The sequence below is a fragment of the Phodopus roborovskii genome, unplaced genomic scaffold (genome assembly GCF_943737965.1).
Source record: "Phodopus roborovskii unplaced genomic scaffold, PHOROB, whole genome shotgun sequence".
In the NCBI taxonomy this organism is placed as follows: Eukaryota; Metazoa; Chordata; class Mammalia; order Rodentia; family Cricetidae; genus Phodopus; species Phodopus roborovskii.
In genome coordinates, this window is record NW_026126648.1 from 5,268,109 (window position 1) to 5,293,925 (window position 25,817).

At 48.5% G+C, this 25,817-nt stretch overlaps 1 protein-coding gene across 2 annotated transcripts in view; it reads left to right on the forward strand.

Moving 5' to 3' along the window:
• The window catches only part of Sel1l3 (SEL1L family member 3), a 108,463-nt gene that overhangs the window by 58,069 nt on the left and 24,577 nt on the right, over positions 1 to 25,817 (forward strand). Inside the window, exons 10-17 of one of the 2 annotated variants that reach the window (XM_051174110.1) lie at positions 1,588 to 1,799; positions 3,048 to 3,227; positions 9,479 to 9,598; positions 12,528 to 12,668; positions 16,450 to 16,512; positions 19,466 to 19,642; positions 21,004 to 21,131; positions 25,425 to 25,508. In XM_051174110.1, coding sequence (XP_051030067.1) covers positions 1,588 to 1,799; positions 3,048 to 3,227; positions 9,479 to 9,598; positions 12,528 to 12,668; positions 16,450 to 16,512; positions 19,466 to 19,642; positions 21,004 to 21,131; positions 25,425 to 25,508 — 1,105 coding nt within the window. The remainder of the gene's footprint in view (positions 1 to 1,587; positions 1,800 to 3,047; positions 3,228 to 9,478; positions 9,599 to 12,527; positions 12,669 to 16,449; positions 16,513 to 19,465; positions 19,643 to 21,003; positions 21,132 to 25,424; positions 25,509 to 25,817) is intronic. The other variant, XM_051174111.1, reaches the window with a different exon arrangement.

Genomic DNA, 25,817 nt, shown 5'->3' on the forward strand with positions numbered 1-25,817 from the left:
CTGTCCTCCCTCCTGCCTAGCTACTGACTGCTCAGCTTTTCATTAGACCAACCAGGGTGTTTTAGGCAGGCAAAGCAACACAGTTGCGCAGAGTTAAACAAATGCAACATAAGAGAATGCAAAATGTACCTCGTCTTCCAGTCCTTAAGCAAACGTTCCACAGCAGGAAGGAATGTAACACATCTTCAACTAAAACTCATCAATCCCACTTGGCTAGCTGACCAGCAAGCCCTGGCATCTCCTGGCCCTGTCTACCCAGTACTGGGATTATAAACAAATGGCTCTCATGTGGTTGCTTGAGATCAAACTCGGTATTCGTGTTTTTGTACTTTACCATCCTTGCCATCTCCCCAGCACCCCTGACCAATGTTTCTAATGAATGCCTGCAAGGGAATTACTCTTCAGTAAACTTAATCCAAATCGCCCGTTCTGGGCTCATTCCTTACTGGTGATTTATCCTTTGTCACCTGGACTTTTTTTTTTAAAAAAAAAAAAAAAAAAATTTTTTTAGTAGGATGAAGAAAATAAAAATGTTGGAAGTACCAGTTTTTAGGCAGGTGAAACTTTAGTCAAGGCTGACATTTAATTTAACATTCAGGCTCACACTGTTTACAGGTAACATAGGCCCTGTGTTTCCTGTAAATAACATCTTTCCATCCTGTGTGATATTTTATAGCATGGCATCTACAATAGTGCCTTGCTTGTCCTAGAAGCATTCCCTGGCTGCATTAATGAATAAAAGACATAGATAGCAACTTTAGAAGATTCTCGACACTTGCTTAACTGGCTTGGACACTGCTCAGCATATAGACTTATGGTCAGTTTCATGAGATGCACCAAGCGTATCAAATCAGACCAAACAATCCCCCATCCATGCTGGGAGGGCTATGAATGTAGCTGCTTCCTTGTCCACAAGGGGGTGAGTGGCCCTTTGCAGGTCTTTGTAACTGTAGACAAGCTAATTTGCTTCTTCAGACCTTAATGCCCCCCACTGTGAAGAAGGAGGAGACTAATAATAGTATCAGCCATCTAAGCTCATGTGGACACAATAGCCTCCTTTGCACAGGCTGCTTGACCCGTGCTAGAACTGAGTATTTTCATTCTATCGAGAGACCCACAAGCAGAACTGGAATTGAAAGATGATGAGGAAGCATCTCAAAATAAAATGCTCTTGCTCAGATTTTGGGAGCGGCACCAAGGAACTATTTCTGGGATAAAACACATTCTTCTTCCACATCTCAGAAGAGTCTCTCTGGAAGTTTCGGCAGCCCTGATTGGGCAGTGAATTACACTGAGTGAATTACTCTCTTGAGGCACCTTCTCGGCTCTGTGAGGCACATTCTTTCCCCCAGGATACTAGGCTGTCAGTTAGTGCCAGAGGAAAAGCTTTTTACTTTTTTACGGAGGGACGCCACAGCTTCCCCCAAAGGGTTTCATTTACTTCCCCAGAGGGTGGTATATTTCAAGGTACTGCGGGACCCACCTTGTCAATAACAGAGGTATTTAATTGACTTTCCTTCCTTCTTCTCCAGCCACATCAGCCCTGTGGTAATTAATTCTGTGTACTGAGAATTGTGTTATTTACAGGGCCATGGAACCAAAATGACTCTGTATTAGAAATCGGTGGAAAGATATTTAAGAAAGCTGTAAAGAGTCTCTCCGGCGTTGATGGCCTCCGCCAAATTAGCTCTGTCATCCCCTTCCTGATGGATTCCAGCTGCTGTGGATACCATAAAGCATCCTACTACCTCACTGTCTTCTATGAAACTGGATTGAATGGACCTCGGGATCAGATGCAGGTGGCGTATTTCATAGGTTCAGGGGCATCTGTCACCCGGGTTATGTGTGCAGAGAGATGCCGCAGCCTACCCTGGATGTGTGGCAGCTCCTTGGAGTCCCCTAAAAGTCTTTACACCCAGGGAAAAACAAATGTCCTTGAGCCATGAAACTACATGGCAACCTGTTTTTGGCAAGGGAAAAGCCACTTCTCAGTTTCTGCATATGGCCTTCATGTTTGGTAAACCATCCCAGGGACAGCTGGAGCAGGGCCAGCTGGAATCCTGTCTTTCAGAATTAGGGACCCCTTCCCTGGCAGATGCAACGGTCCTCCCATTGAGGGGCTCGTGTTGAGGTCGGTCGCATTGATGACGTCACCCCCATATTACTTCTTAGCTCACAAAAGCCTTCAGATCTCTCAGCAAAGTGTGGCCACACCTACTCCTTCTACTATCAAATTAATGCCACAGTAGACAGTTTTACTTTGGGTCTTGAATCCAAATTGATTATGCAACATGCCTAACATTTAGAGTCACATTTTCCTAAGCGTATTACTCAGGGTTCTCCAGAAAAACAGAACCAATGGGATTTGATATATATAGGAAGAGATTTATTCTGAACAATCAGCTCGTGCAATTATGGAGCCAGAGAAGCTCCCTGCTCTGCCATCTGCACGTGAGAGGCCAGGAAAGCTGCCGCTGGTGGGTTTCTAGTCAAAGCCAGAAGGGCCCGATGACCAGGGGAGCTGGTAGTGGAGAACTCTGACCCTTAGACAGGAAAAGATCAGGGCTCAAGCAGGCAGGCAGGAAGGCAGAAGGGATGAGTTCCTCTTTCCTCTGCCTTTCTTCTCGTTAGGCTCTCAATGGGTAGGATGCTGCCCCCCCCCGGGGGGGGAGGACCATCTGCTTTACTCAGCCTCCTGATCCCAGGCCCCATTGGAAACGGCCTTCCAGACTCCCAGAGAAATGATGCCAGGCCCCTGCCAGCATAGTCATGTTGACAGATAACACTGTCACAAGGAAACACTATCTGTTCCTTTGGTGACTTTTCCTTTCCGATCTCTGTGTGTGGCTGCTTGTCTTTGTGTGTGTGTGTGTGTGTGTGTGTGTGTGTGTGGCTTTTTGGTTTTTGGTTTGTCTTTTAAGGTACACTAGTTTTCTAGGATGGCTGAGATTATAGAGACGGAGCAGGGCAAATGACCTTCCAGCTTTGGGGGATTTTATTACCTTGTCTACAGTCCTGTGAACGCTTTATCAATTTCTTCCTAACAGGGCATGCTATACAGTCTGGTTGGAGGCCAGGGTGGTGAGAGGCTGTCGTCAATGAATCTTGGGTACAAACACTACCAGGGCGTTGACAGCTATCCGCTGGACTGGGAACTGTCATATGCCTACTACAGCAACATTGCTACCAAGACACCCCTTGACCAGCACACGCTTCAGGGAGACCAGGTAGGGTAGAGATGTTTGGGGATGCTCACAGCCTGGTAACCACGGTCCTGAGCCGTGTGGCTGCACCTGCATCTGGTTCATGTGCTGGCTCTGTCTGATGGAGAGCGAGCAAAGCTTTATCGCCCTATCTTCAGTTCCCGTTTCCTGCCATTGTGCGGGTTCCCAGTCTGACCGCAGGCATGAGCCCACATCTGTGAGCCGTCCGTGAGCGGGCAAACTGGTGTGTGAAGGGGAGATTTGTCTCCTTCGTTCTTGGGGGAAAAAAAATGAAAACATACCAGAAATATGAGCGTTCTGCCAAAGTGAGATGGTGAGGTCTAGATGTCAGGAGGGAAGGGGTCAAACTGAGAGGAGGTGCTTTCATTTTCCAGCACCCTCCTCTCCACGCATGATGAGCAAGCAGTGCCTACCACACACAGAAGCCAGCACCATCTCCAGCCAGATCCCCAGTACTGGATGCTTGGGAAAGGCCTTGTGCACATGGACCCACCTACACATTCTTAAAGACAAGAGGGACTTAGCACCAGTTCTGCTTCTCACAGACTTCCCAATCTTGCTGACTCACTGGACAAAGAAATCAGTGGCTCACATCTGCCAAGAAAGCATAATGCCTTAGATTAGACTTACTGATGGCTCACTTCCGGGCTTCTTTTGTGGGCGAGGATAAAAGGCTGCCCGTGAAGGTGTCTGTGGAGGGCAGCAGGGAAGCATCCTCGATGGCACAGACCCAGGGATGCCAGAGGGGACAGCGGGCTGGTCTTTTTCTGGGTCGCAGAGGTGCATGAGATGGTTCACACCGGTAAATGCAACTAGTTTGCTGTGGGGGTTGAAGTTGTTTCTTTTTCTTTTTTCTTTCTTTCTTTTCCTATAAAGGGCCAGCTGGTGAGTATTTCAAGCTTTGACTGCATGGTGGTTTTTGCACCTGCTGATCTCCCCCGCCAGGGAAATGTGGAAACATGGGAAACAAATGTGGCATCTGGGTCTGCGTAGCCACAGACAGTATGAAGCTCCGTGGTGGGGTCCATGCCAGGAACTTTGCTTTTCCCGCCTGCTGGGCAGGCCTGACTAGGTCACAGTTGTTGAATGTCAAGCTTAGTGACTAACTGAGAACCAGCCTGCCCTTGGATTGAGTCAGAAGCCCACAGAGCAGAAAACTAGTGTTTGATACTTGGAAACAGATGGTTTCTGGGAAGAAGAAGAAGAAAAAAATCTACAGTGGCCACTCCGGTGCTGTGAAATCAACACCTCAGGGAGATAAGCCTTCAGAGAATGTTAAACAGAGTGGGCTAGTGTGTAGCTCAGTTGGTAGGCCATTTGTCCTGCATGCCCGAGGTTCAATCCCCAGCGACACATGAAGCCAGGTGTAGTGGCATGTACCAGCGATCTCAGTACCAAAGAGGAGGAGGCAGCAGGATCAGGAATTCGAGATCATACTTGGCTATATAGCAGGTTCGGGACCAGGCTGGGATTTGTGAGGCCCTGTTCCAAGAAGAGAGGGGAGGAGAAGAGGAAGGAGCAAAAAAAAGAGAGGGGAGGGGAAGGAGGAGAGGAGGAAAGGGGGAAGGAGGGGGAGGAAAAGGCCAGGAGTCAAGAAACAAAAACCAAAGTCTGTCTCTATAGAGACATTCTAACTCCTTTAGATGATACTGGTTCTCTTCGAATAAGCCCACACAACACTTGCCACTTATAGACTTATAGCAGACTACTCTCTCTGTGTCTGTAAGTGATTTGCAAAACTTGACCTCAGCTTGACAGCAATTAATTAATGTTTTTGTTTAAAAAAAAAAATATTGCCCTGCAAAAAAAAAAAAAAAAAAAAAAAAAAAAAAACACTGTTACAAAATCAAACTGCAAACTAAGGCCGCCTTTACCTTCCCACCAAGCCCAAACATGTTGGTGACATCCTGCACGTATAGATCACACACTTAAGAAGCCGAACTCAGCATCAATTACCAGTGGATGCTGCACGTTGCTGGCAGACTCCTTTCTTTTGAAGCTTTGGCATGTGAAATGTTATGATTAGGAATGAAAATGTTTAATTGGTCAGAACCGGAGGAGATGAACAGAAAAGATGTGTCTCGCAGCTGAAAAGCCGTATGATTAGGCGTCGTGGATAGGAATTATACACTTAGAGGAGTTGTGTCATCGCTCAATTTCTTAAGAACTCATAATTAATGGCTTCTTGAGGATTGAAGCAGGTGCCGTGCGTCCGTTTAAATGTCCTTTTGTTGGGGTATCTGTTAATTCACCACCGGCATGATGTCGCAAAGGAAGAGCTCCTGAAAGCCAGACCTCTAATTAACAAACGAAGGGTCTGTCAGTAGCCTCTCCCCCTCCCTCCTCCTCCTCTTTGTGTTTCCCATCACCTCATCTTCTTTATCAGGGCTCTTTCTCCCTGCTCCCCACTGGTGACGAAGTGAGGCTTTGCTGCAGGTGAACCAAATGGGAGCCACAGCTTTCCCTCTGTTCTGTGGCTTAAATTGCAAATGAGTTCCATTGTCCTTAGAGTTACCCCTCCCCCACCTTCCCTCCCTCCCTCCCTCTCTCTCTCACCCTCCCCCTCTCTCCCTCCCTCCCTCCCTCTCTCCTCCCTACCCTCTCCCACTCTCCCTCCCTCTCTCTCCCCTCCCTCCTTCCCTCCTCCCTCCCTTCCCCCATCCTCCATCCCACCCTTCCCCTCCCCTCTCTCCCACCTTTCCTCCTCCCTCCCTCCCTCCCTCTCCCCTCCCTTCCCCCCTCTGTCCCTCTCTCCCTCAGATTGGCCACAACACAGTTTCCCTCTTCCTGTGGCTTCTGGCAGCGCGGAGGGCTTCAGTCACATCTCCTTCGTATATTAATAGTACTCAGCCTTTATCTGCACCTAACATCTCTCTTACTCTTCGTTTATGTCACAAAGGAAGCTGGCCATCCACTCCTCCCTTGCTCTGGTGCTAACCCCTCAACCCCTCACCAGATGACACCACCAATGGCTACACTAAGACATGGGGCTGGCCTTGGCCCCTCATGCTATCTAATAGCCATGGCGTCCCTGTCTTCCCCATCTTCATTGCCGCCGCCACTGCCTAAAGTGGCCCTGATTATCTATCCCCTGAGCTGCCGCAACCACTTCCCTAAGGGGCAAAATTGTGTTTCCCCCCTAATTCAAAAGTTGATGTCCCCACCCAGTAACCCTGAGTGTGATGGCACTTAGACAGAAGCTAATATATGTGTGTGTGTTGCTTTTTACTCTGCCTGAGAGGCCACACTCTCAGATGCCACCAAGCAGAGACTGAAAAACATTCCAAAATAACAAGGCGCCTGTCCCCAAGTGTACTGACGTCTCCTCTTTTCCCCAAGAAACACAGCATAGTAGCCGTCTGCGTGCTGTTTGCATTATGTTAAGTGTTACCAGTAATGTAGCCGAGTTCTAGAGCATGGGGCTGGGGCTGGGGGACAGCGGTTGAGTGCTTTTGAAGCATGCTTGAGGTTCTGGTTCCCAGTTTCTGCAACACATTAGGTAAGAGACGAGGATCAGGGATTGCTTTGTGTGTAGGGGTCCTGGAACCAGTCTTCTTGGGATACTGAGGCATGCGTGTGCATGTGCGTATGTGCATTTGTATGTGGGTGGGTGTGCTCATTATGCACAACGTACATATGTGTATGTGGTGTGGTGTGTGTGCACTTATGTGTACATGAGTGTGTACGAGTGTGCATCTATACGCATGTGTGTAGTGTGTGTGTGCGTGCACACACGTACACCCGCCTTGTGTATTAGCGGCTCCCCTCGTCCTCATAAAGTGTAGTCAGGGCTAAGAACAGGCCACACCAGGGCATTTCTAGTCTGCACTCCCTCCCTCTGCCCATGCTTACCCTTAGCAACCCTGCCTTGGCCCCGCTAACTTTGGCACCCCCATATCCTGGTCCTGGCACGCTGGCTGTTCACACTCCCGGCCCTGTCCAGTCTCTTTGCTCTCTCGTCCCCCACAATTTCCTTGGCAACCTTCCTACTGTCCTGTGTGCTCAGCGGCAGCCTCCCCTGGGCCCTTGCTGGGGCCCCCCCAGAGCACCAGGCACATCTCTGCCATTGTCCAGGCATGGTTGTAGAACTGACTCCTTTGACAGACTGAGCTTCCAGGGCAAGGACCCTGGCAGCACCCAGCAGTGAGCACCTGTGGAGTCTTGCTTTCCTTTCTCTCTACTGCAGTAGTCAACACTTTCCCAGTGTGGCTTTGAAACCAAAGCATTATCTTTCAGCTCAGAGCCACCCCTTTCAAACTGGGAGCCAGCAGTACAACTGAGCCATGGCTAGCAGGTGTAAGCACTGGTTAGGATAGGATGCTGGACCAGCCTCTCGCCAGCCCCTCCTTGGCTCTCTGCCGCTGCCTGAGCAGCGCCCGCAAGTCCTCAGAAGGCTGTGTTGCTAGAAAATGTCCAGTTGCAGCCCAGCCACCTGCCCTGTCTCCTGCCCTCCCTCCCTTCCTCCTCTTGATTTCCTTGTTCCCTGCCTGTCTCCTTCCCACCTCCCCCCCAACCCCTCCCAGCTCTCCCCTCTCTGGCCTTTCCTGAAACCAGTGACCAGCACCCTTGGCAGCCTGCGGGCTTGGCAAAGGGAAAGAAGAAGATTCTCCGGGACAGTGTGGCGCCTTTCTCTGGCACTTGGTCCAGAGGTCTGAGGGTGGCAGCTTCCAGACACTGGTCCTCCTGGAACTTGGCAGCAGGCGCTAACCCTGCGATATAAGATATGAACTTTTGGGCTAGCCATTCTGATGACACTGATTTATGAAAACAAAAAGAACAGCAGCTAAAGGACCTTCCAGAACCCTTGGGATTTCTCAGAATGTGTAGCAGAGCATCCCTGGCTCCGAATACCTGCCCCACCCCACCAAGAGCATGAAGCTCTCAGGCACAACTGTCTGTGTGCCTTTCTCTTTCAAGTCTCATGACAAGGAGTGAAACAAACCCCAAAATCAAGACACCGGGATTCTCCAGGTGAACATAAAACTGAGAATTCTTCATCTGCCCAACCCCGGGCTCCTGGCTGAAAACAAGTGTCCTCACCAACCCTGCTGTGAACACAGGCAGTCCATGGCTTGCTTGGCCAGTGTCTCTCCCAACTGAGACTGCGGGGTCTTCCCACTAGAGGGCGACATCGCAAGGGTGGAACATCTCTGTTCTAGCCTGGCTTTGTTGCTGAGGAAATCAGTGAAGACATTTTAGACGCCCTGTCCCCACAGCTGATTTCAATGAAAGGAAGAGGCCACCATTATTGTCTGCGTGTTGAACTAGGCAATTCAACTGTGAGTTGAGCTGGGTCCTGAACCTTATAGGACTCCTCAGTCCCCTGATGCTCCTGAAAGGGACCCTGGGCCCCACACAGACCCAGCAGAGGAGGCAGCTCAGGGACATTCTAAGCTTTGGAGCTACAGACCAGAAACTGTGACTGAATAATTGGCTTAACAAGCGAAGGCAGTCAGAAGGGAAGTCAGGCCTGGCTCCTCATTCTCAGAGACCTCCCAATTTCTCACACCTGCCTGTGTCGAGGCTCGAGGGCCCCCTCATGGCTTGCCAAGCTCCATTATGCAAGAGGGCAGTCCCCAAAACAATAGGAATCGGTTTCTAACACACGGCCAAAACGTAGACACTGCCACGGATTTTATCTTCTTCAAAGACGCCCAACAGCTGATGGGCTGTGTGCGAATTCAAACTACCCCGTGAACTTTCTCTCCGGGTTCATCTTTAGAGCATATGGCACATCCCACCTCAAATTCTTAGAGTTTGGTATGCTTGCTTCTTTTCAAGGTGGATTTCTAAATTTGAGGGTGTAGCAGGAGATAACTGAAGCCGTGAAATGAGCATGTCTAGTTATGCTAGATAATGATGCTTCGGTAAAAAGTAAGGACATACTTAGAAAAGATTTTTATTTTTGTTATTGTTGTTTTTCTCTTTCTTTTGGAGCTGTCGGGAATGGGAGTTAATTCTGAGAACCAGGACACCAGGGAGACTTCCTTCGAACAAGCTTGAGTAATGAACTGGGAGTGGAGGAAACAGACCCTGGCTTCCCCCAAATACTTTGATAGGAACAAATAGCAATACGGGCGTGCAGGACGCGGTACATTCATTTAGAAATAATCTGCTCCCGTGACCGTGCAGTCGCGCCCGAGATTTAAATTATTCATGTGGGTTTCGCTTGAACAATCGCTGGTTTGAAAATATGTCTGTGCACGCTCACAGAATTTTCCTCCTCCACCTCTCATCACTTCCTTTCTTTTCAGGCCTATGTTGAAACCATTAGACTCAAAGACGATGAGACACTCAAAGTCCAAACCAAAGAAGACGGAGACGTCTTTATGTGGCTGAAGCACGAAGCCACCCGCGGCAACGCGGCGGCACAGGTAGGCAGAGGCCCATCTGTCGGTCATCTCAGAGGAGGGTTTGCTTCCGTGACAAAGTCTCTCCCATCCCCAGAGACCTAAAGCGATGCTGCCGTATCTTCTGCTCGCAGTCATGTCTGGCGGAGCTCTTTCTTGCAGCCTAGAAGCCCAGATGCATCGTTGAGAGTTCTCCACATCATTGTGGAGAGAGATCTTCCAACATCGTTGCCAGGGCCACAGCCATGGCACATCTGAGCATAGTGGGCGACACTTCTGCTCATAAGGGGCCCAAGTCCCAGAGCATATGGCATGGTCATTCTCAAGCTCAAGAGGCTGGGGTGTAGTCCTGCCATCCTGCTAGGAAGAGAAGACAGAGCAATATCTATACCCTTAGACAATGCTGTTGGTGAATAAGCCTCAGATAGCAAACAAGGAGCTGCCTGGGCGTGGGAAAAGTCAGATGGCCGTGTGTTCAGCCAGGAGAACATTAACTGTTTACACAGTGTCGAGCCAGAGGCTTGACCTTGTTCTCTCTTGAACGTCTTACATCTTTGAGTTTTCGGAGTCTGATTTGCAGCTGATGGAAAGCCCTTGGTTGTAGCTTGCTGAGGCTAACTTCACCAGAAGCCTTTCTCCCAAAGGAGGGCTTTAGCATTTCATGAGTGCTCCTAGGGAGCACTGAAGTTGATGAGTGCTCCCAGGGAGCACAGAAGTCTGGGGAGGAGGCTCCAGCACTGCCGAGTGGCAGGAGATGGGAAAGGGACAAGTCAGAGGCACCTACAAATCACCCCCACACGCAGGAACCCTAGAGACCTTCCTGGTACTTAACCTGGCCTGCTGTCCTTATAGTAGGAGGAGGTGTAGTTCCAGACACGCCTTCTCTTGGGGGCCCCAGAGCTCCTGGTAATCTAACAGTGGACATTTAGTTCTTCCCTGAAGCAAATCTATATACACAAGCTTCTGAGAACGTTTGAGAGGGCTAGGTAAAGCTGTGTGTGTGTGTGTGTGTGTGTGTGTGTGTGTGTGTGTGTTGGACGAGAACCAGAACTGGCTGGAACATGATGGAACATGCCTAGTAATCACAAAACCTGGTCAGCAGAATTTCCCCTTGCTCTTCAAGCCCTCCCTCCGGTCAGGAGGCAAGAACACACGTGTGTTGTAGCTTCTATTTATGCAAATGCACCTTCAGGCTCCTCTCCCTGCCCCTGTTTGAAAATAGTGTGTTTTATTCTCCACCTAAAACATATATTTTTATTATCATTTATTAATTATTGTATAATATGGGTTTCATTATATTTTCTTTCTTTTGTTTTGTTTTGGGTTTTCTTTCATTTATTTACTTATTTATTTTGGTTTTTCAAGACAGGGTTTCCCTGGAGCCTGCCCTGGAACTAGCTCTATAGACCAGGCTGGTCTCGAACTCACAGAGATCTGCCTGCCTCTGCCTCCCAAGTGCTGGGATTAAAGGCGAGTGCCGCCGCCACCACCCCCTGGCTCATTCTATGTTCATACATGTACACAATGTATTTCAATTTTATCCATTTCCCCATCCTCTCTTTAATCCCTTTCCTCTTCTCAACTAGTCACCTTCTACTTTTGTGAGCCTGAGAGGGAAAGGGAGGGAGGGGAGGAGGGGTGGAGAGGGACCGCTCCTTGAGTTTCATGAGGGTTGCTTTCAGGAGCATGTGCAGTTAAGGAAGGGAGGGCCCCCCATGACAGGGCCTGTTCTTATAGCGATCCTGCGCAGGTGATGACAGTTGCTGTGAATCCGGGAGTGGGGGTGTAGTGTAAGTACTGGAGCCACAGCTCTGTGGTTAAAGGCTCTTGCTGCTCTTGCAGAGAGCCCAGGCTCAGTTCCCAGCACTCACGTGGTGGCTTAAAACGCCTGTAATTCCAGTTCCAGAGGATCTGATGCCATCTTGTGGTCACTAGAAGCTCCTGCATGCTTGTGGGACACCCAGACTTTATTGGGCACACATACCCCTAAAAACAAAAGTAAGCTGGGTGGTGGTGGCACACACACGTTTAGTCCCAGCACTTGGGAGGCAGAGGCAGGCGGATCTCTGTGAGTTCAAGACCAGCCTGGACTACAAGAGCTAGTTCCAGGACAGGCTCCAAAGCCACACAGGGAAAAAAAGAAACCAAACCAACCAAGCAAACACACAAAACCAATAAATAAATCTGGAAAAAAAGAAGGGGCTTGGTGAGAGGGCTCACTTGATACCCAGCTCATCTGCATTTAAGCTATGGGACCCACGTGATGGAAAGAAAGAGCAGTCCTCAGACCTAGGAAAGCATACACATGTGCACATACATGCACACACACATACATACACACACATACACACACATGTGCACACACATATACATATGCACAGGCACGTGTGCGCGTGCACACACATATATATGTGCACACACACATACACACATACATACACATGTACACATACATACATACACATGTGCACACACACATATACATATGCACAGGCACGTGTGCACACATACACACACAAATACACACATATATACATACGCACATGCATGCATACACACATGCACACATATACACACACAAATACACACACATATACATATGCACATGTATGCACACACATGCACACATCCATACACACACAATCACTACACGCACATACACACACGCGTGCACACACACGCACACACATACACATGTGCGCACACATACACACATGCACACACACACAGAGCTATGCCATGCCTGGACTTCAGCATTCCACACCTCACCCCTTGTATTCTTTCTGCCCGTTCTAAGACTTTCCCTGAGCCTTTGAGGGGTGATAGAGATGTCCCTTTGTGGCTGGCCATTCACCCTAGAACATTTTACATTCGGTTTGTCCACCCACTCCTCAAGTGCCGTGTGAAACATCACCCAGGAAACTCACTGTTCCCATTCGCTATTGTCTTTAAGCAACGATTGGCCCAGATGCTATTCTGGGGACAGCAAGGGGTGGCCAAGAACCCTGAGGCGGCCATCGAGTGGTATGCTAAGGGGGCCCTGGAGACCGAGGATCCTGCGCTGATATATGACTACGCCATCGTGTTATTCAAGGTGAGAGTCACTTAATTTATGCTAAAATTGTTCAATTCTGATAATAGACATCTTGAGACATTTCCCGTGGGTGTGCGGGCAAACAGGAAGTCTTAGGACAAGCTGCTGTCACCCGAGATGGCAAGGGACACTGTTGAACAGGAGGACACAGAAGCACTTCCCTGGGCACATTTTTAATTGGCAACCTTACACTGCTGTGACATTCTGAAGGACGGCCTGGTGCATGGCCACCGGCCCCACAGGGGCTGCACGTTTGTCTCTGCCTCAATAGAGTGTGCGCTGCAGCCACATCCCAGTGGTTCAGGTGACGTGGGGGACAGGAACTTGGTTGCCATCTAAGAAAGGGGGAAGGGCAGGGGAGAGTCCAGGAGACAGAGGGCAGGTGTTAGAGTCCCACCCCTGTACCCACTGTGGATACCTTTGAAGATGTTTATGTCCTGGGATGATGTTCAAGATTGTGGGCCGAATGAGAACAGAACCAGCGGGCTTTGAAAACGGTGCCACACGTGTGTGCCTTTCACGGGAAAACCATCGTCCCCAACAGAGACTCGGGGAGGTTTTGTAACTGACCCATGGTCACCTACCCACTGTGTTTTGCAAGTGGGGCAGGGATCCAGGCAGACTAGCTCTATGATCTGTGGTCTGCGTGCCCAAAGCATCACATGTGTAAAATCACTAATCTCAGGAAAGTCTCCCATCCAAGTACAAATCAGACCTGACCCCACTTAGCTTCTGAAATCAGACCAGAGCAGGTGCGCTCAGGGTGGTGTGGCTGCAGACCTACGCTTGGAAATGGACACACTCTGGCTTCCATAAGGAAATCCTTAGACTTATTGCCCATGCCCCAACATGAATTTTGTCAAATAAGCGCGTGTCACCCGTGTGCCTGGCCAGGCCTGTCTCCAGATCCACAGCTGTGGCCACTGACAGCCATGATGTCACTACAGCTCAATCCTCTAAACACTATCGAAGCCTGGAAACCTAATGGTTGTTATGGTTTCCAAATTGAGGCCTAGACCTCCTCTTTCCAGGCACCAAATCAACAGAAATTATTTGAATCTCCTCCATATGCCAGCGTGTTTATCTAATGCACATCATTCTGTGCTGGCTGCATGCCAGCCTCTGCAGTCAGTGCCGGGACATATGGAGACATGAGCCACATCCCTGGCCTCAGAGGGCTCATGCACTGGAGGGGAAGGCAGAGAACAGAAATGATGTAGCAGCGAGACACCTGTCTACTAGAGCTGGGGCCCGACACCCCCAGAGAAGAGGTCCAGAAAAGAAGGAGGCGTAAGTCAGGCACTGCTTCTGCCCACCAGGATCTGATGGTGTAGAACGAGATGCACATATGCACGTCTGTGACTGTGGGTGACATGTTTCCTTGGGTCTCGTTTCCCAGATATTAAAGCTGTTTTTGTTTTGCCAGTGCTATTGAGTTCTGTCCAGGTTATCTCTGGGTATGATGCAGGGAAGAGCAGGCAGGCTCCCGTGGAAATGGGCATCCTGGGGCATCCCAGGCGTAAAGATGGAACGCAAAGATAACACCAGAGCTGGAGGCTTGCCCAAGGCGGTCAAGTGTATCACATCTTGCATTTCCCTGGCCATGATGTTAATTTTAACTGACTCGGGGTTGTCCTCTGTCACTGCATTCACAGGCTGTTCACCAAGTACTGCCTGTGTTTGGCATCCGTCTCTTAAGAACTTCCGGTACTGCTCGGATTAGCATGTGAGGCACGCTACTGGATTAAATAGCTAGGAGACTGGGAACATTTCTACCCTGGAAACAGGAGTATCTGGGTTCAGAGATTCTGTGAGCCTCTGCGTAAATCAGTCTCCCCAGTCCTGGTTTACCCCTTCAATACAAAGAACCGACAGAGATGAACCTTGCAGTCTACTAGGTCTAGGTGCCCCATGATTCCACAGTTTCTGATGTTCCTCAGGCAGTCCAAACGCTGTCTTGTTCCCTATCTAATTCTAAGTGTCCTTCTGTATTCTCACCCTCCTCCTAATTAAATGACATTAGTTAAGGTTTCTGTTGCCTTGGCGAAACACGATGACCCAAAGCAAGCTGGGGAGGAAAGGGTTTGTTTGGCTTACACCTCCATATTGGAAGTCAGGACAGGAACTCAAGCAGGGCAGGGACCTGGAGGCAGGAGCTGATGCAGAGGCCATGGAGTGATGCCGTATGCTGGTTTGCTCAGCCTGCTTTCTTCTAGAACCCAAGTTCTAGAACTAGGGGCACCACACCCACAATGGGCTGGGAGACCCCCCCATCGGCGCTAATTAAGAAAATGCCTTGCAAGCTTGCCTTCAGCCCAATCTTAACGGAGGCATTTTCATAATTGAGGCTCCTTCCTCTCGGATGACCTTAGCTTATATCAAGTTGACATAAAACTAGTCAGCATAGGTATACTTCTGAAAAGATATTTTCATCCTACCCTTTGCTTTGGTATTACTAAATAGGTAAGTTAAGGTCCAGTAGAAACGTGGGCAGAATTTAACCTTTAGTTTGATTCTTATTTTTACTGGAGATACTGAAAAACATAGAGCCAAGCATACCCTTTCTCCTTGCCACACCGTGCAGCAAATTAGGCTTCATTATACTTTCTTGGAATAGAACCAAAATACACAGTAGACAGTATCGTGTGGTGTTCAGAGGTTTAGTCTGCTTGCTCATGTTCAAACCCTGCCTCCCATTCTCATCACATCTCATGCAGTGCTGGGAAGGCTGAGATGGATGGGAATGTCAGTGGCTTCCCTTCAGGGTTGCTGTGATGGTTAGGTGGTTAGAAGTGGTGATGGGCGGGGTCCAGGATCACGTGGTGTGTTAATCACAACCTCCAGTTCTTACAGAGCCAGCCAACCAGAGCAGATAGCTGTGTTCGTGCCAAGAAAGCCCTTCATGTGTTCATGCCAGGTGACCCTGTGAGTCTTGTCTGAGATAAGAAGGGTCCCTTGATGCATTGGGAGAGAGGAAGGGACCCATGCTTATGAATAAACTTGGAGCACCAGGGATTTTCAGCTCTCTCTGCTCCTACCATCAGACTTGGGTCAAGACCACAGGGACCTCTTTTCTCTTGGACCCACCATTGCCCCGACATAGTCCTTTATACCCCCTGAGAAAGGTCCTTTTTGCAACAAGAACTCCAGAGTCCACCTCTATATAGAGAGGACAAGCCAGCTCTTCTGGAGATCTCCCATTTGCTAGAAAGAAACTTGTTAGCATTGTCACTTGTTTTGGAGGCAGGTGACTGATTTCTCAGGGCCCTCTCTCCTCTTTAGCACATTCTAGAGCTGATTCAGAAGCCACAGTGTCATACCCTGAGGACCTGAGCCAGTTACTCTTGACTGTTGTTCAACATAGATAACGCGTTTTTTCCTGGGCATCAAATTAGATAATTCCGGAGGAAAGCACCCTGGATGACCATACCCATCCACCCTGCCTTATGGCTTCTCCTCCAGCACCTGTGGAGTGATGGCAACAATTCACACCAGGGGTGGGGGAGGTGGGGGGTGGGGGGTTCCTGTTGCTGGTGAGCTGGGAGGTTGAGGCTTGCTTCTCTCCCACAAACATGAACATGATGATCATGATGGATGACGACAGCAGCAGTGATATCTTGAAATACTGCTGTGCCTAGAAAGGCTTAAGCTTGTGGATATTTCTAAAAGGTTCAGGGTTTATTTGCAAGCATTTTATATTGAATGCTGGTGTCTCTGTGTGATGCGGGTGGGGATTCAGGGTTTATTTTCCTCATAATCTTTACTGTTTGTCAATGTTTAGGGTCAAGGAGTTAAAAAGAACAGACGGCTTGCCTTAGAGCTCATGAAGAAAGCGGCTTCCAAGGTAACCCTTGCATATTGTCGGGAGGAAACAGCTCCTCACACACCCACGCTCTCTGCTCAAGCAAATGGCCAGCTTCCTTTCACAAAGAAGAGGTGGAGAGGGGGGGGGTCCCCCTGTGCAGCGACTAGTCATTTCTAAGTTATAACACACACATAATCTTGCCACAGCGAGGACAGCACCATTCAAAGGCTGAATGCCCCTCACCGCCAATAGAATCGGGCTGGTTTTGTTTGAAGGTAAAATTATAATCACGACCTGCCCTGATAACAGGCAATGGGACTCCTTGAATTGGATGAGGAGAAAGGCCATTGAATTGGGAAAACCAAAGCCTAATTTCCGGGGAAGTTAACCCTGTTCTGACCAATCCCCATTCGCTTCTTGCGCTTTGAAAACGGTCTGTTCACAAAGATGGTCACCAAGCTCAGAGCCTTATGCATTATTTTGCCTTTGTCATTATTTATAGTTCAATAGAATCTTCAGTCCGTCAGCTGGTTTCAATAGAACCCTGCGGGCTGGAGGCCATAACAGCACTTGGAAGAAGACACACACACACAGGTGCACACACATATGCGTGCATACTTCAGGACCAAATGCATGCCCGATAGTCCTCACAGTCTCCCACAAGCACCTGTGTACAGACATGCCTGGGAATAGATTCCCAGAAGCCACTCAACGTGGTACTCTGCAGCTCCTTCCAGCCCCCGGCTGGTCCTTTGTTCTCAAGACAGGAGCTCAGAGCATCCTGCCCCATAGAGCAGGGAGTGTCAGAGATTCAGAAGGCTTTCCTACCTGTGGGTTAGCAGTGCACATGACCCTGCTTACTGTGTGCTATTGACCTAACACAAGGGATGCACAGAGACAAAAAAGCTGCTCAGTGGTGGCCAGCGAGGGTACTGAGTCCAGGCATCGCCAAGTGGGGTTGTGTGAGGGTTGACCACACAAGATGGAAATTTGCATCTCTTCAGCCCCCCTAGAGGGGAGTTCACATTCAGCCTGCTTTATTTCAGATTATAGTCCCTGATCTTTTTCTATTTATTTAAATTAAAAACAACCTTATTTTACATACCAATCCCAGTCCCCTCCCTCTCCTGCCCTCCACTCCCCCCCCCCACATCTCCCCACCCCACCCCATCAGCTCCCCAGAGGGCAGTCTGGCTGCCACCCCATTGACCACCGGGGTTGGTTGGCTGGTGTCCGCTTCCTCCCTCACCGCTCCAGGTACATGCCTCCCAAAGCTGCATGCTCCCTCGAAGAGGACCACCTTTCCCAAACAGAGGGAGACCTGCCTTCAGGCAAGGGTATACGGGTACCCATGCTCCCCTGCTAGAACCCGCCAAACAAGCTCTCAAAGTCCCTGTTCTCAAGGGCTGCACGATTCACTGTTTAATTTAGCATGGACTCACTTAGGGCCCAGTGTTGGACAGGGATGTGGGGAAGGTTGCTCGCTACTCCATTTTTTGGAATTAGGAGACACACAGAGGCAGGTCTGTTGATCCAGCTAAACAGATGTCCAAACAAGGGCTGAGTACTAAGTAACAGGACAGGATTTCTTGTGGACTCCTGATCTGAGCCCTGAGCGATTCCCGGAGAAGCACTAGCTTCCGGCTTGTGGCAGGTGCATCTGAATTAGACTGTGTTCTCTCCAACCGAGCAATGGGGTATTTCCGGACCGCGGGCGCATGCCCAAAGTCATGCTACCTTTTCTGAGGGTGCCTTGGTCCATCACGTCCTTAGACAGAGTCTGCAGTACTTGCTGGGGATTTACATTGTCGCAGGCTCCTAAGAATGCTCCTCTCCGTGTCACGGTGCTGGCTCTGCCCCAGTGGGTACTGGATGTCTGGATGTCCTGGCGGCCTGCGTGGATGGCTCGCGTACCTTAAGGGTTTTGTTTTGCACCTGCATTCAGGGTGTAGCTTTCATTCATTCATTCATTCATTTGTCTGACAGTTTTTCCAAGTGTCTACCCTATGCCGGAGATTAAAAAACAAAAAAAATAAAAACCACGGTGCCAGTTCCTCCCTCATGAGAAGGGGGGCTAAAAGGATATGCTCCCAATGGCACTCTGTCCTTACAACCCCACAAGGGCACTGTCGGTCCCACAAATGCTTTGTTCTGTGTGTTTTCCTGGTCTTTAGGTCAGTCGAGAACTGAGAAGTGAGAGCTCATTGTGCACACAGGTGTGTTATGGCGGGGCAGGATGCTCTTGCCTCGCAAGACCCCCCGGAGCCGTCATCACCTGAGCATCTGTGGGAGCAGGAAAGAGTCCCTGACAAGATGCACTCAGTAGAAACAAGGGGGCTAGAGGAGAGACTGAGATGAACAGCCCCTTCCCTGGAGCCCGCATTACCAGCTCCGTTTTGAAACCTTCCCTTCCCCCACCATCCTTCCCTGCTGCTCCAGTCCCTATCAGACCCTGAATCCCATCAGAACTGGGGATGCCAGCTCATCTCAAAGCACCGGAGCTGTGCAAGTGAATTGTCACAGCTGCTGCCCTTGGAGGCTTGGTGGTGTTTAGGGCAGAGGAATCAACAGATGGGCAGGCGGGTCACCTAGAAACCATCCTAAGCCAGGGCAAAGTTTCAATCTCCAACATCCTGCTGCAGCCCAGGTCTTGTGAATCTGAAGGGCATGCTGGATCCTGCTGGGTGAAGAGAGGCATTTGCAGGGGTATTACATAAGAGCCTGTAGGCATTGAGAAATGATTTGGGGACCAGCATCACTGCTGAGGCTGCAAGGCAGAAAACCCAGCAGCAGCCGGGCAAAATCCACCTGGGAAGTCTCTAAGGCAGACTGGTGCTGCCTAGCAGTTAGCTTTTCTACAGTGCCATCTGCCCCTCGGAAGAGAGAGAGGGATGGCTCTGGAAGAGTACCACCACAGCAACTGCTTCCAGATGTCTTTAGATTTCATTAAAAGTAATAACAATTATTATTTCCCTCTTGTTCTAAAATTCAGGGATTGCATCAGGCCGTCAATGGCCTGGGGTGGTATTACCACAAATTCAGGAAAAATTACGCCAAAGCGGCAAAGTACTGGTTAAAAGCAGAAGAAATGGGAAATCCAGACGCATCATACAATCTCGGGGTCCTGTATCTAGATGGCATTTTCCCGGGAGTTCCTGGAAGGAATCTGGTGAGTGACCCTGAGGCAGCTCTACCCCTGGCCAATGGCTGGTTGTGGTACTTGTGGGGGACATGCCAAGTGTCCAGCCTAAACGAGGCATGCTGGGATGGGAGGGGTGTGCCCGAGACGTGGGTCTGCCCTCCAGGAGCTCAGGGTCTAGTGAGGAAGGCCTGATGGCTTCGAGGAAAAGATGCATTTAGCCACATGGGAGAGGATCCGGGTGCTTTCAGGGAGCAGAACCAAGTGAGGCCAGAGCAGCCACGGAGACTTTGTGGATGAGGAAGGCTTCAGTAGAGGAGAGAGGGAAAGGGAAATTATCCTCCATGGGAGAGCAAGAGATAGTTCAGGGAGAATGACCTTCTAAGGAACAGAAAGGGCCAAGTGCTGAAGGGGTTTGTCAGAGATACGACCAAAGCTACAAAGCTAAGAGCAGAGGCCATGTTTGTTGCTTCCCGGGCACTCCACCAAATGCCAAGCACTTCAGAAGTTGGCAGGCTCATGTCTGCTAGCCTCTGAAACATCAGCTATGTCTGATGCGCTCATCTTCTAGAATGGGCCTCCAGATCTCCAAACAAGAGGTTTGGAGAGACCGAGGCCACACAGATTGAGGGAAGGTAAGCTGAGATTCGAGCCCAAGGCCCTCTTGCACATAAAAGCCTTGCTTTTAAAAAAACAATGGGTCACCACCTTCTGAGAAATAATGACGATCGATCAGCGGGAGTCATTTCACGCACACGCGCACATACACACACACACACACACACACACACACACACACACACACACACGTTTGCTTTCTTTTTCCCTCCACCTCTCCCAGACTACACTAAAGCTGATATTTTTATGCATTGCAAATGTCTGGTAACCCTCCCACACATCTGCGAGCATGGATTTATTCCTTGTCAGATTCTAATTCTCACTTTCCCGCTAGAAGTGCAATTTTTGTGCATGAGCGTAAAGAAGGGTATTAAGTAAGGTTAGGAAAGCAAATGCTTGAGTTCCCGCCCTGTGTGGCTCCTGTCACACTCCTCCATCAAGCGTGCAGAGCTTTTGTGAGGACCCGATGAGGTGGCAGCGTGCTCCTGATTACAAGGTATCTTCTTTATTGGGTAAAGTTAATCAACAGAGTAGTTCTCGGTGAGGTCGTATATCCCAGGCCTTTGGGATGGAGCTAATTCTCCACCTGTTTTGCTCTTAAGTACCAGAAGGCATAAGCCTGTGCTAATGTTGGGCTTAAGGCACCCGAGACCCTGGCTGTGCCGGAGCCTGGGTGGCCAGGGGGTAGGGGGGTGGGGGGGGAGGGGGGAGGGGGGGTGACGACACACAGGACTCAGCACTAATGAGAGGGGTTCTTGTTCGTCTCATTACAGACGCTGGCCGGTGAATACTTCTACAAGGCCGCACAAGGAGGCCACATTGAAGGGACGCTGTGGTGTTCCCTTTACTATATCACAGGCAACCTGGAGACCTTCCCCAGAGATCCGGAGAAAGCTGTTGTGTAAGAATCTGTCAAATGTCACCTACCGTTGAAAAGCCATGTCCCTCCTTCACTCCCTCCCTCCCTCCCCCCCCATCTCTCAGTGCAATCCCTTTTCTCATTCCCCTAACCTTCCTGTCTGTTTCTTTACCTGTCGTTGCACTTTTTAAAATCCCGTCTTTATGTTTGTCACATATGCATGCATGTGGATTTAAAAGGGGAAAGCCCGAATTATCGGGACTGTAGAGAGGGCTCAGAGGTTAAGAGCACTTGCTGCCCCTGCAGAGGACCTGGGTTCAAGTCTTAACATCCACATAGCAGCTCATAGCCATTTATAGTCCCAGTTCTGGGGGTTCCAATGTCCCTTTTTGACCACCTCAACCACCAGGCACACATGTGTTACACAGATAAACACGCTGGGGGCCTGAGCGAGATGGATCCGTGGTTAAGAGCACTGGCTACTGTTCCAAAGGACCCAGGTTCAATTCCCAGCACCCACGTGGCAGCTCACAACTGTCTGGAACTCCAATTCCAGGGGATCCAACACCCTCCCACAGACGTACATGCAGGCTAAACACCAATGCACATGACATAAAAATGAGTAAAAAAAAAAATTTAAAAACCAGATATACATGTAGGTAAAACATCCATAAAATTAGAACAACATAAAATTAAAATAAAAGAGAAAATCAAACAATTGACAGGTAAAGTATTTTACATTTTTACTTAAAAAAAATTCAGCAAGACAAAACAAGCAATCCTGGGCTTTTTCCTTCACCCGAGTCTAGTTCCTGGTCCACAGAATATTTGTATCCCTGTCTGACTGTCAGTACCGCTTTCCTCTCTCGCGGATGCTTTTAGTAGGCTCATCCCCGGCCTCGGCCTTGTCTGGTGATGCTTCCTGGGAGAATAAAGGCAGTCTTCTTTGTCTGCTACCTCCCACGATCCTCACGCCGAGGTTTCCTGTCTGCTGCTATTTTCCTTCCCCGTGAGCTTTTTTGCCTTTGCATAGTATACCCGGTTTGAGTTACTGTGACTGTGAGCCACGAATCACGCTGTCCTAGCTTTTTCTTGCTTGTATAGGTTTCTATTGAGGGGTTATTGGTTTTGTCTCTCTCTATATATATATATATATATATATATATATGTATTATTTTACAGTCTTTTAATTATTTCATGTGTATGGATGCATTGGCCTAAACATATGTCTGTGCCTGTGTACCACATGTCCCCTGGAACTGGAGTTACAGGTGGCTGTGAGCAGTGAGGTGGGTGCTGGGAACCAAACCCAGGTTCTCTTAAGTCAGAGTCGTCTCTCCAGTCCCATCATTTTCCATATTCCTGATCAAATTCTCCTGTCACTTAAGTCCCCTCTCAGTGTACCCAGACACCTTGGGTCTATCCTATTACGTTAATCTCCTCACAGTGTTTTCCTGGAGCCTTTTGGGGGGCTCCTTTCTTGGGTTGTGACTCTGGGGTTGACTTTGCCCCGTGTGGGAGCTTCTCCCTTCTTCTATCTGATTTAGCCAGTGTTGACAGTCCAGGCTCGCCCTTGTTTTCCCAGTCCTCTTCCCCATGTTTGTTGGAACATATTCAGCCATAACTTCTTGAAAATTGGTGAGGAGGCCCATTTTTAAAATAAGTCCATTTATTTTTATCCTGTGTGTGTTTTTACCGGAATGTATATCAGTGCACCGTGCGTATGCAGTACCCACAGTGGTCAAAAGGGGGCATTAGATCCCCTGGACTAGAGTTATAAATGGTTGTGAAGCTACATTGGCACAGAAACCAGGTCTTCCGCAAGATCAAGTGCTCGTAACCACTGAACCATCTTCACGATTCCCAGGAGGCATGCTTGTAAAGCCCTGCCTATGCAAAACGCCTTTCAAAGTCTGGCCTGCTGTGGCTCACCCGTAGCCGGGCTCCCTAAAAGGGCGTTTTCCTAAGACATTTGGGGTCGAAACCATTCTGACCTTACCTTAGTAATAACTCAGGCTAGTTGGAAGCCTTTCTCACTGTGGGGTTGGGTGTTGGGGATGAACATTCACTCTGTAGAAGCTCTTACTACTCTTCTGTCCTTGGTGATCAGAGAGCATATTCATAGTGACCTCCGTCCTCGGAACTTGCTGACGCATGCCGGGTGAGCATGTGTGAACAATCGCGGGAGATGCTTTTCTGCTGTGTTTAAAACAGGCTCTTTAAGCTTGTTTAAAATGCCTGCACACACTGTCACACCAAGTATGTTGACTACATTGTTCAGACCTTCGTGTTCCTTCTGCCTTTTCTTGTTCTGCTTGTTAAGCCATTTACTGGAAAGAAATGTGTTAGAACTCTCCATATCTAGAGATATAATTTGTGTCCTTAGAGTTATGTCAATTTATTGCTACATATGTAATTGGAGTGCATAGCTTTAGTTTTGCTTTTTTTTTTTTTTTTTTTTTTTTTTTTTTTTTTTTGAGACAGGGTTTCTCTGTGTTGCTTTGGGGCCTGTCCCGGAACCAGTTCTGTAGACCAGGCTGGACTTGAACTCACAGAGATCCACCTGCCTCTGCCTCCCAAGTGCTGGGATTAAAGGTGTTTGCCACCAATGCCTGGCTTTGACTCTCATACTTTTACAGTGTTCTTTTTTTAATCTCTGTTAGTGGGCACTGCTTAGGCTCTTTAATTTGTCCTCTGTCCTTTAACCAATCACTTTTTTCTTTAATGTAGAGCTCTTACAAGCAGCATATAGTTGAGTTTTATATACAAATTGTTCAGCCTGGCAGTTTTTAATTGGCACATTTAGCCCATTTACACTTAGTGCAGTTGTGGATACACCTGGTTTTTAAATCTACTACTTTAAGACTGGAGAGATGGCTTAGTGGTTAAGAGCACCTATTGCTTTTGCAGAGGACACCCCTGGGGACACACAGAGATCTATAACTGCAGTTTTAGGGAATCCAGTGCCTTCTCCTGGCTTCCAGAGAGCACCAGGCATGCATGTGGTGCACATACTTATGTTCAGGCAAACACTCATACACACCAAATCAAACTAATAAACTCTGAAAATATATTATTTCCTGTTTACCCTATCTGGTTCATTTCCCATATTTTCTTATTCTTCTTTTGTATTAATCAATTGCTTTATAAGTAATTTTATTGTCCCCTTCCATTGACTTGTAGCTATTCATTTATACTTTTTATTTCTTTGGTTTTGGTCTTGGATTTCTGACATAGGTTTGTCTATATAACACAGGTTTCTGCCTATCCTGAAGCTCACTATGTAGATCAAGCTGGCATCAAACTTACAGAAACTCTCCTGCTTCTGTCTCCCAAGTGCTGGGATTAAAGTTGTGTGCCACCACACCTGGCAAAGTTTTATGCCATTTTTCTTTTTTCTTTTTTTTTTTTAACAGTGGTTTAAGTTTCTAGATCACAAATCATTATTGTAAGTCATTGTTAATAAACCCCTCTAGGACACGTTAGGGAGCAGATTAAAAACAAAGAAACCTTATCATGTGTCTTAGTTGTTTGTCCATTGTTGTGGTAACGCACCACGAACAAGGCAGATTACAACAAGAAGAGCTTTGGGAGGATTGCAGTCGCCGAGAGTTGAGATGCATTACCGCTGTGGTAGGGAGCATGGCAGGCTAGGCGGGCAGACAGGTTATTAGAGCAGTAGCTGAGAGCTCACAGTGTGACCCACAAGCACAAAGCCACAGAGAGAGGAGGAGGGGGAGGGAGGCATGCCGCTGGAGTCTCCAAACCTCAAAGCCCAACCCATTGGGACACACCTCTCCCAACAAGGCCATGATGCCTCCTACTCCTTCCCAAACAGTTCCATCATCAGGTGGGGACCAATTATTCAAATGCATGGACCCATGGGGGCGGGGCGTTCTCATTTTCAAACCACGACGCCACATAGCAGTAAATGTATTTATTTATGTTTGTGGTACCAGGGATTGAACCCAAGGCCGGAAGCACCCTTACTACTGTTGCTCCTCTGAACTGTCTGATAGCCCCAGTGATCTTATTTTAATAGGAGCAGCTATAGAATCCTGGGCCGAGAGGTCTTTCAGTATCAGCAGCATTGTGCATTGTGTGTGTTGCACACCTTCGTTTGCATAGCAGGCTGCTACTTGCAAACGAGGACGTTGATCGAGAGAGCTCTCAGAGCGCATTCTCTTTACCTTCTTAGTATTCTGTTCTGTTTTGTTGCTTTATAAAAATTCAAACAAGAAAATATTCCCCAAGTGGGATTTATGGAGATCATATGAGGAAAGGTGATTATTTAATCTGTTGCCGTATGCATGTTTCCCCTTCTTTCTTTTCCAGTTGGGCAAAGCATGTGGCTGAGAAAAATGGATACTTGGGCCATGTCATTCGCAAAGGCCTCAATGCCTACCTGGAGGGATTGTGGTAAGCAAGCACGGGACCCACGTCAGAGTATACTTCCTCAGCCCTTCATGTTTGAACTGTCAATGAAGTCTTAGAAGAGGGACTCTTAAAATGCAACCCCAAAAAGCAATCTGCAGGAAAATCACAGCCTCCCAGTAATGATATTCAGAGTCACACAGGCTGATTGGCTGTTGATTGGAAAACATTGCATTTCCATGTTTAATTATACACAAAAATTAGTTCGGGGGGGGGGGGGGTGTCCACATTCATCAAGTTGAAAGACGCACACATACGTTGATTTCTCTTTGCTTCAAACCTGTTCTACTTGGC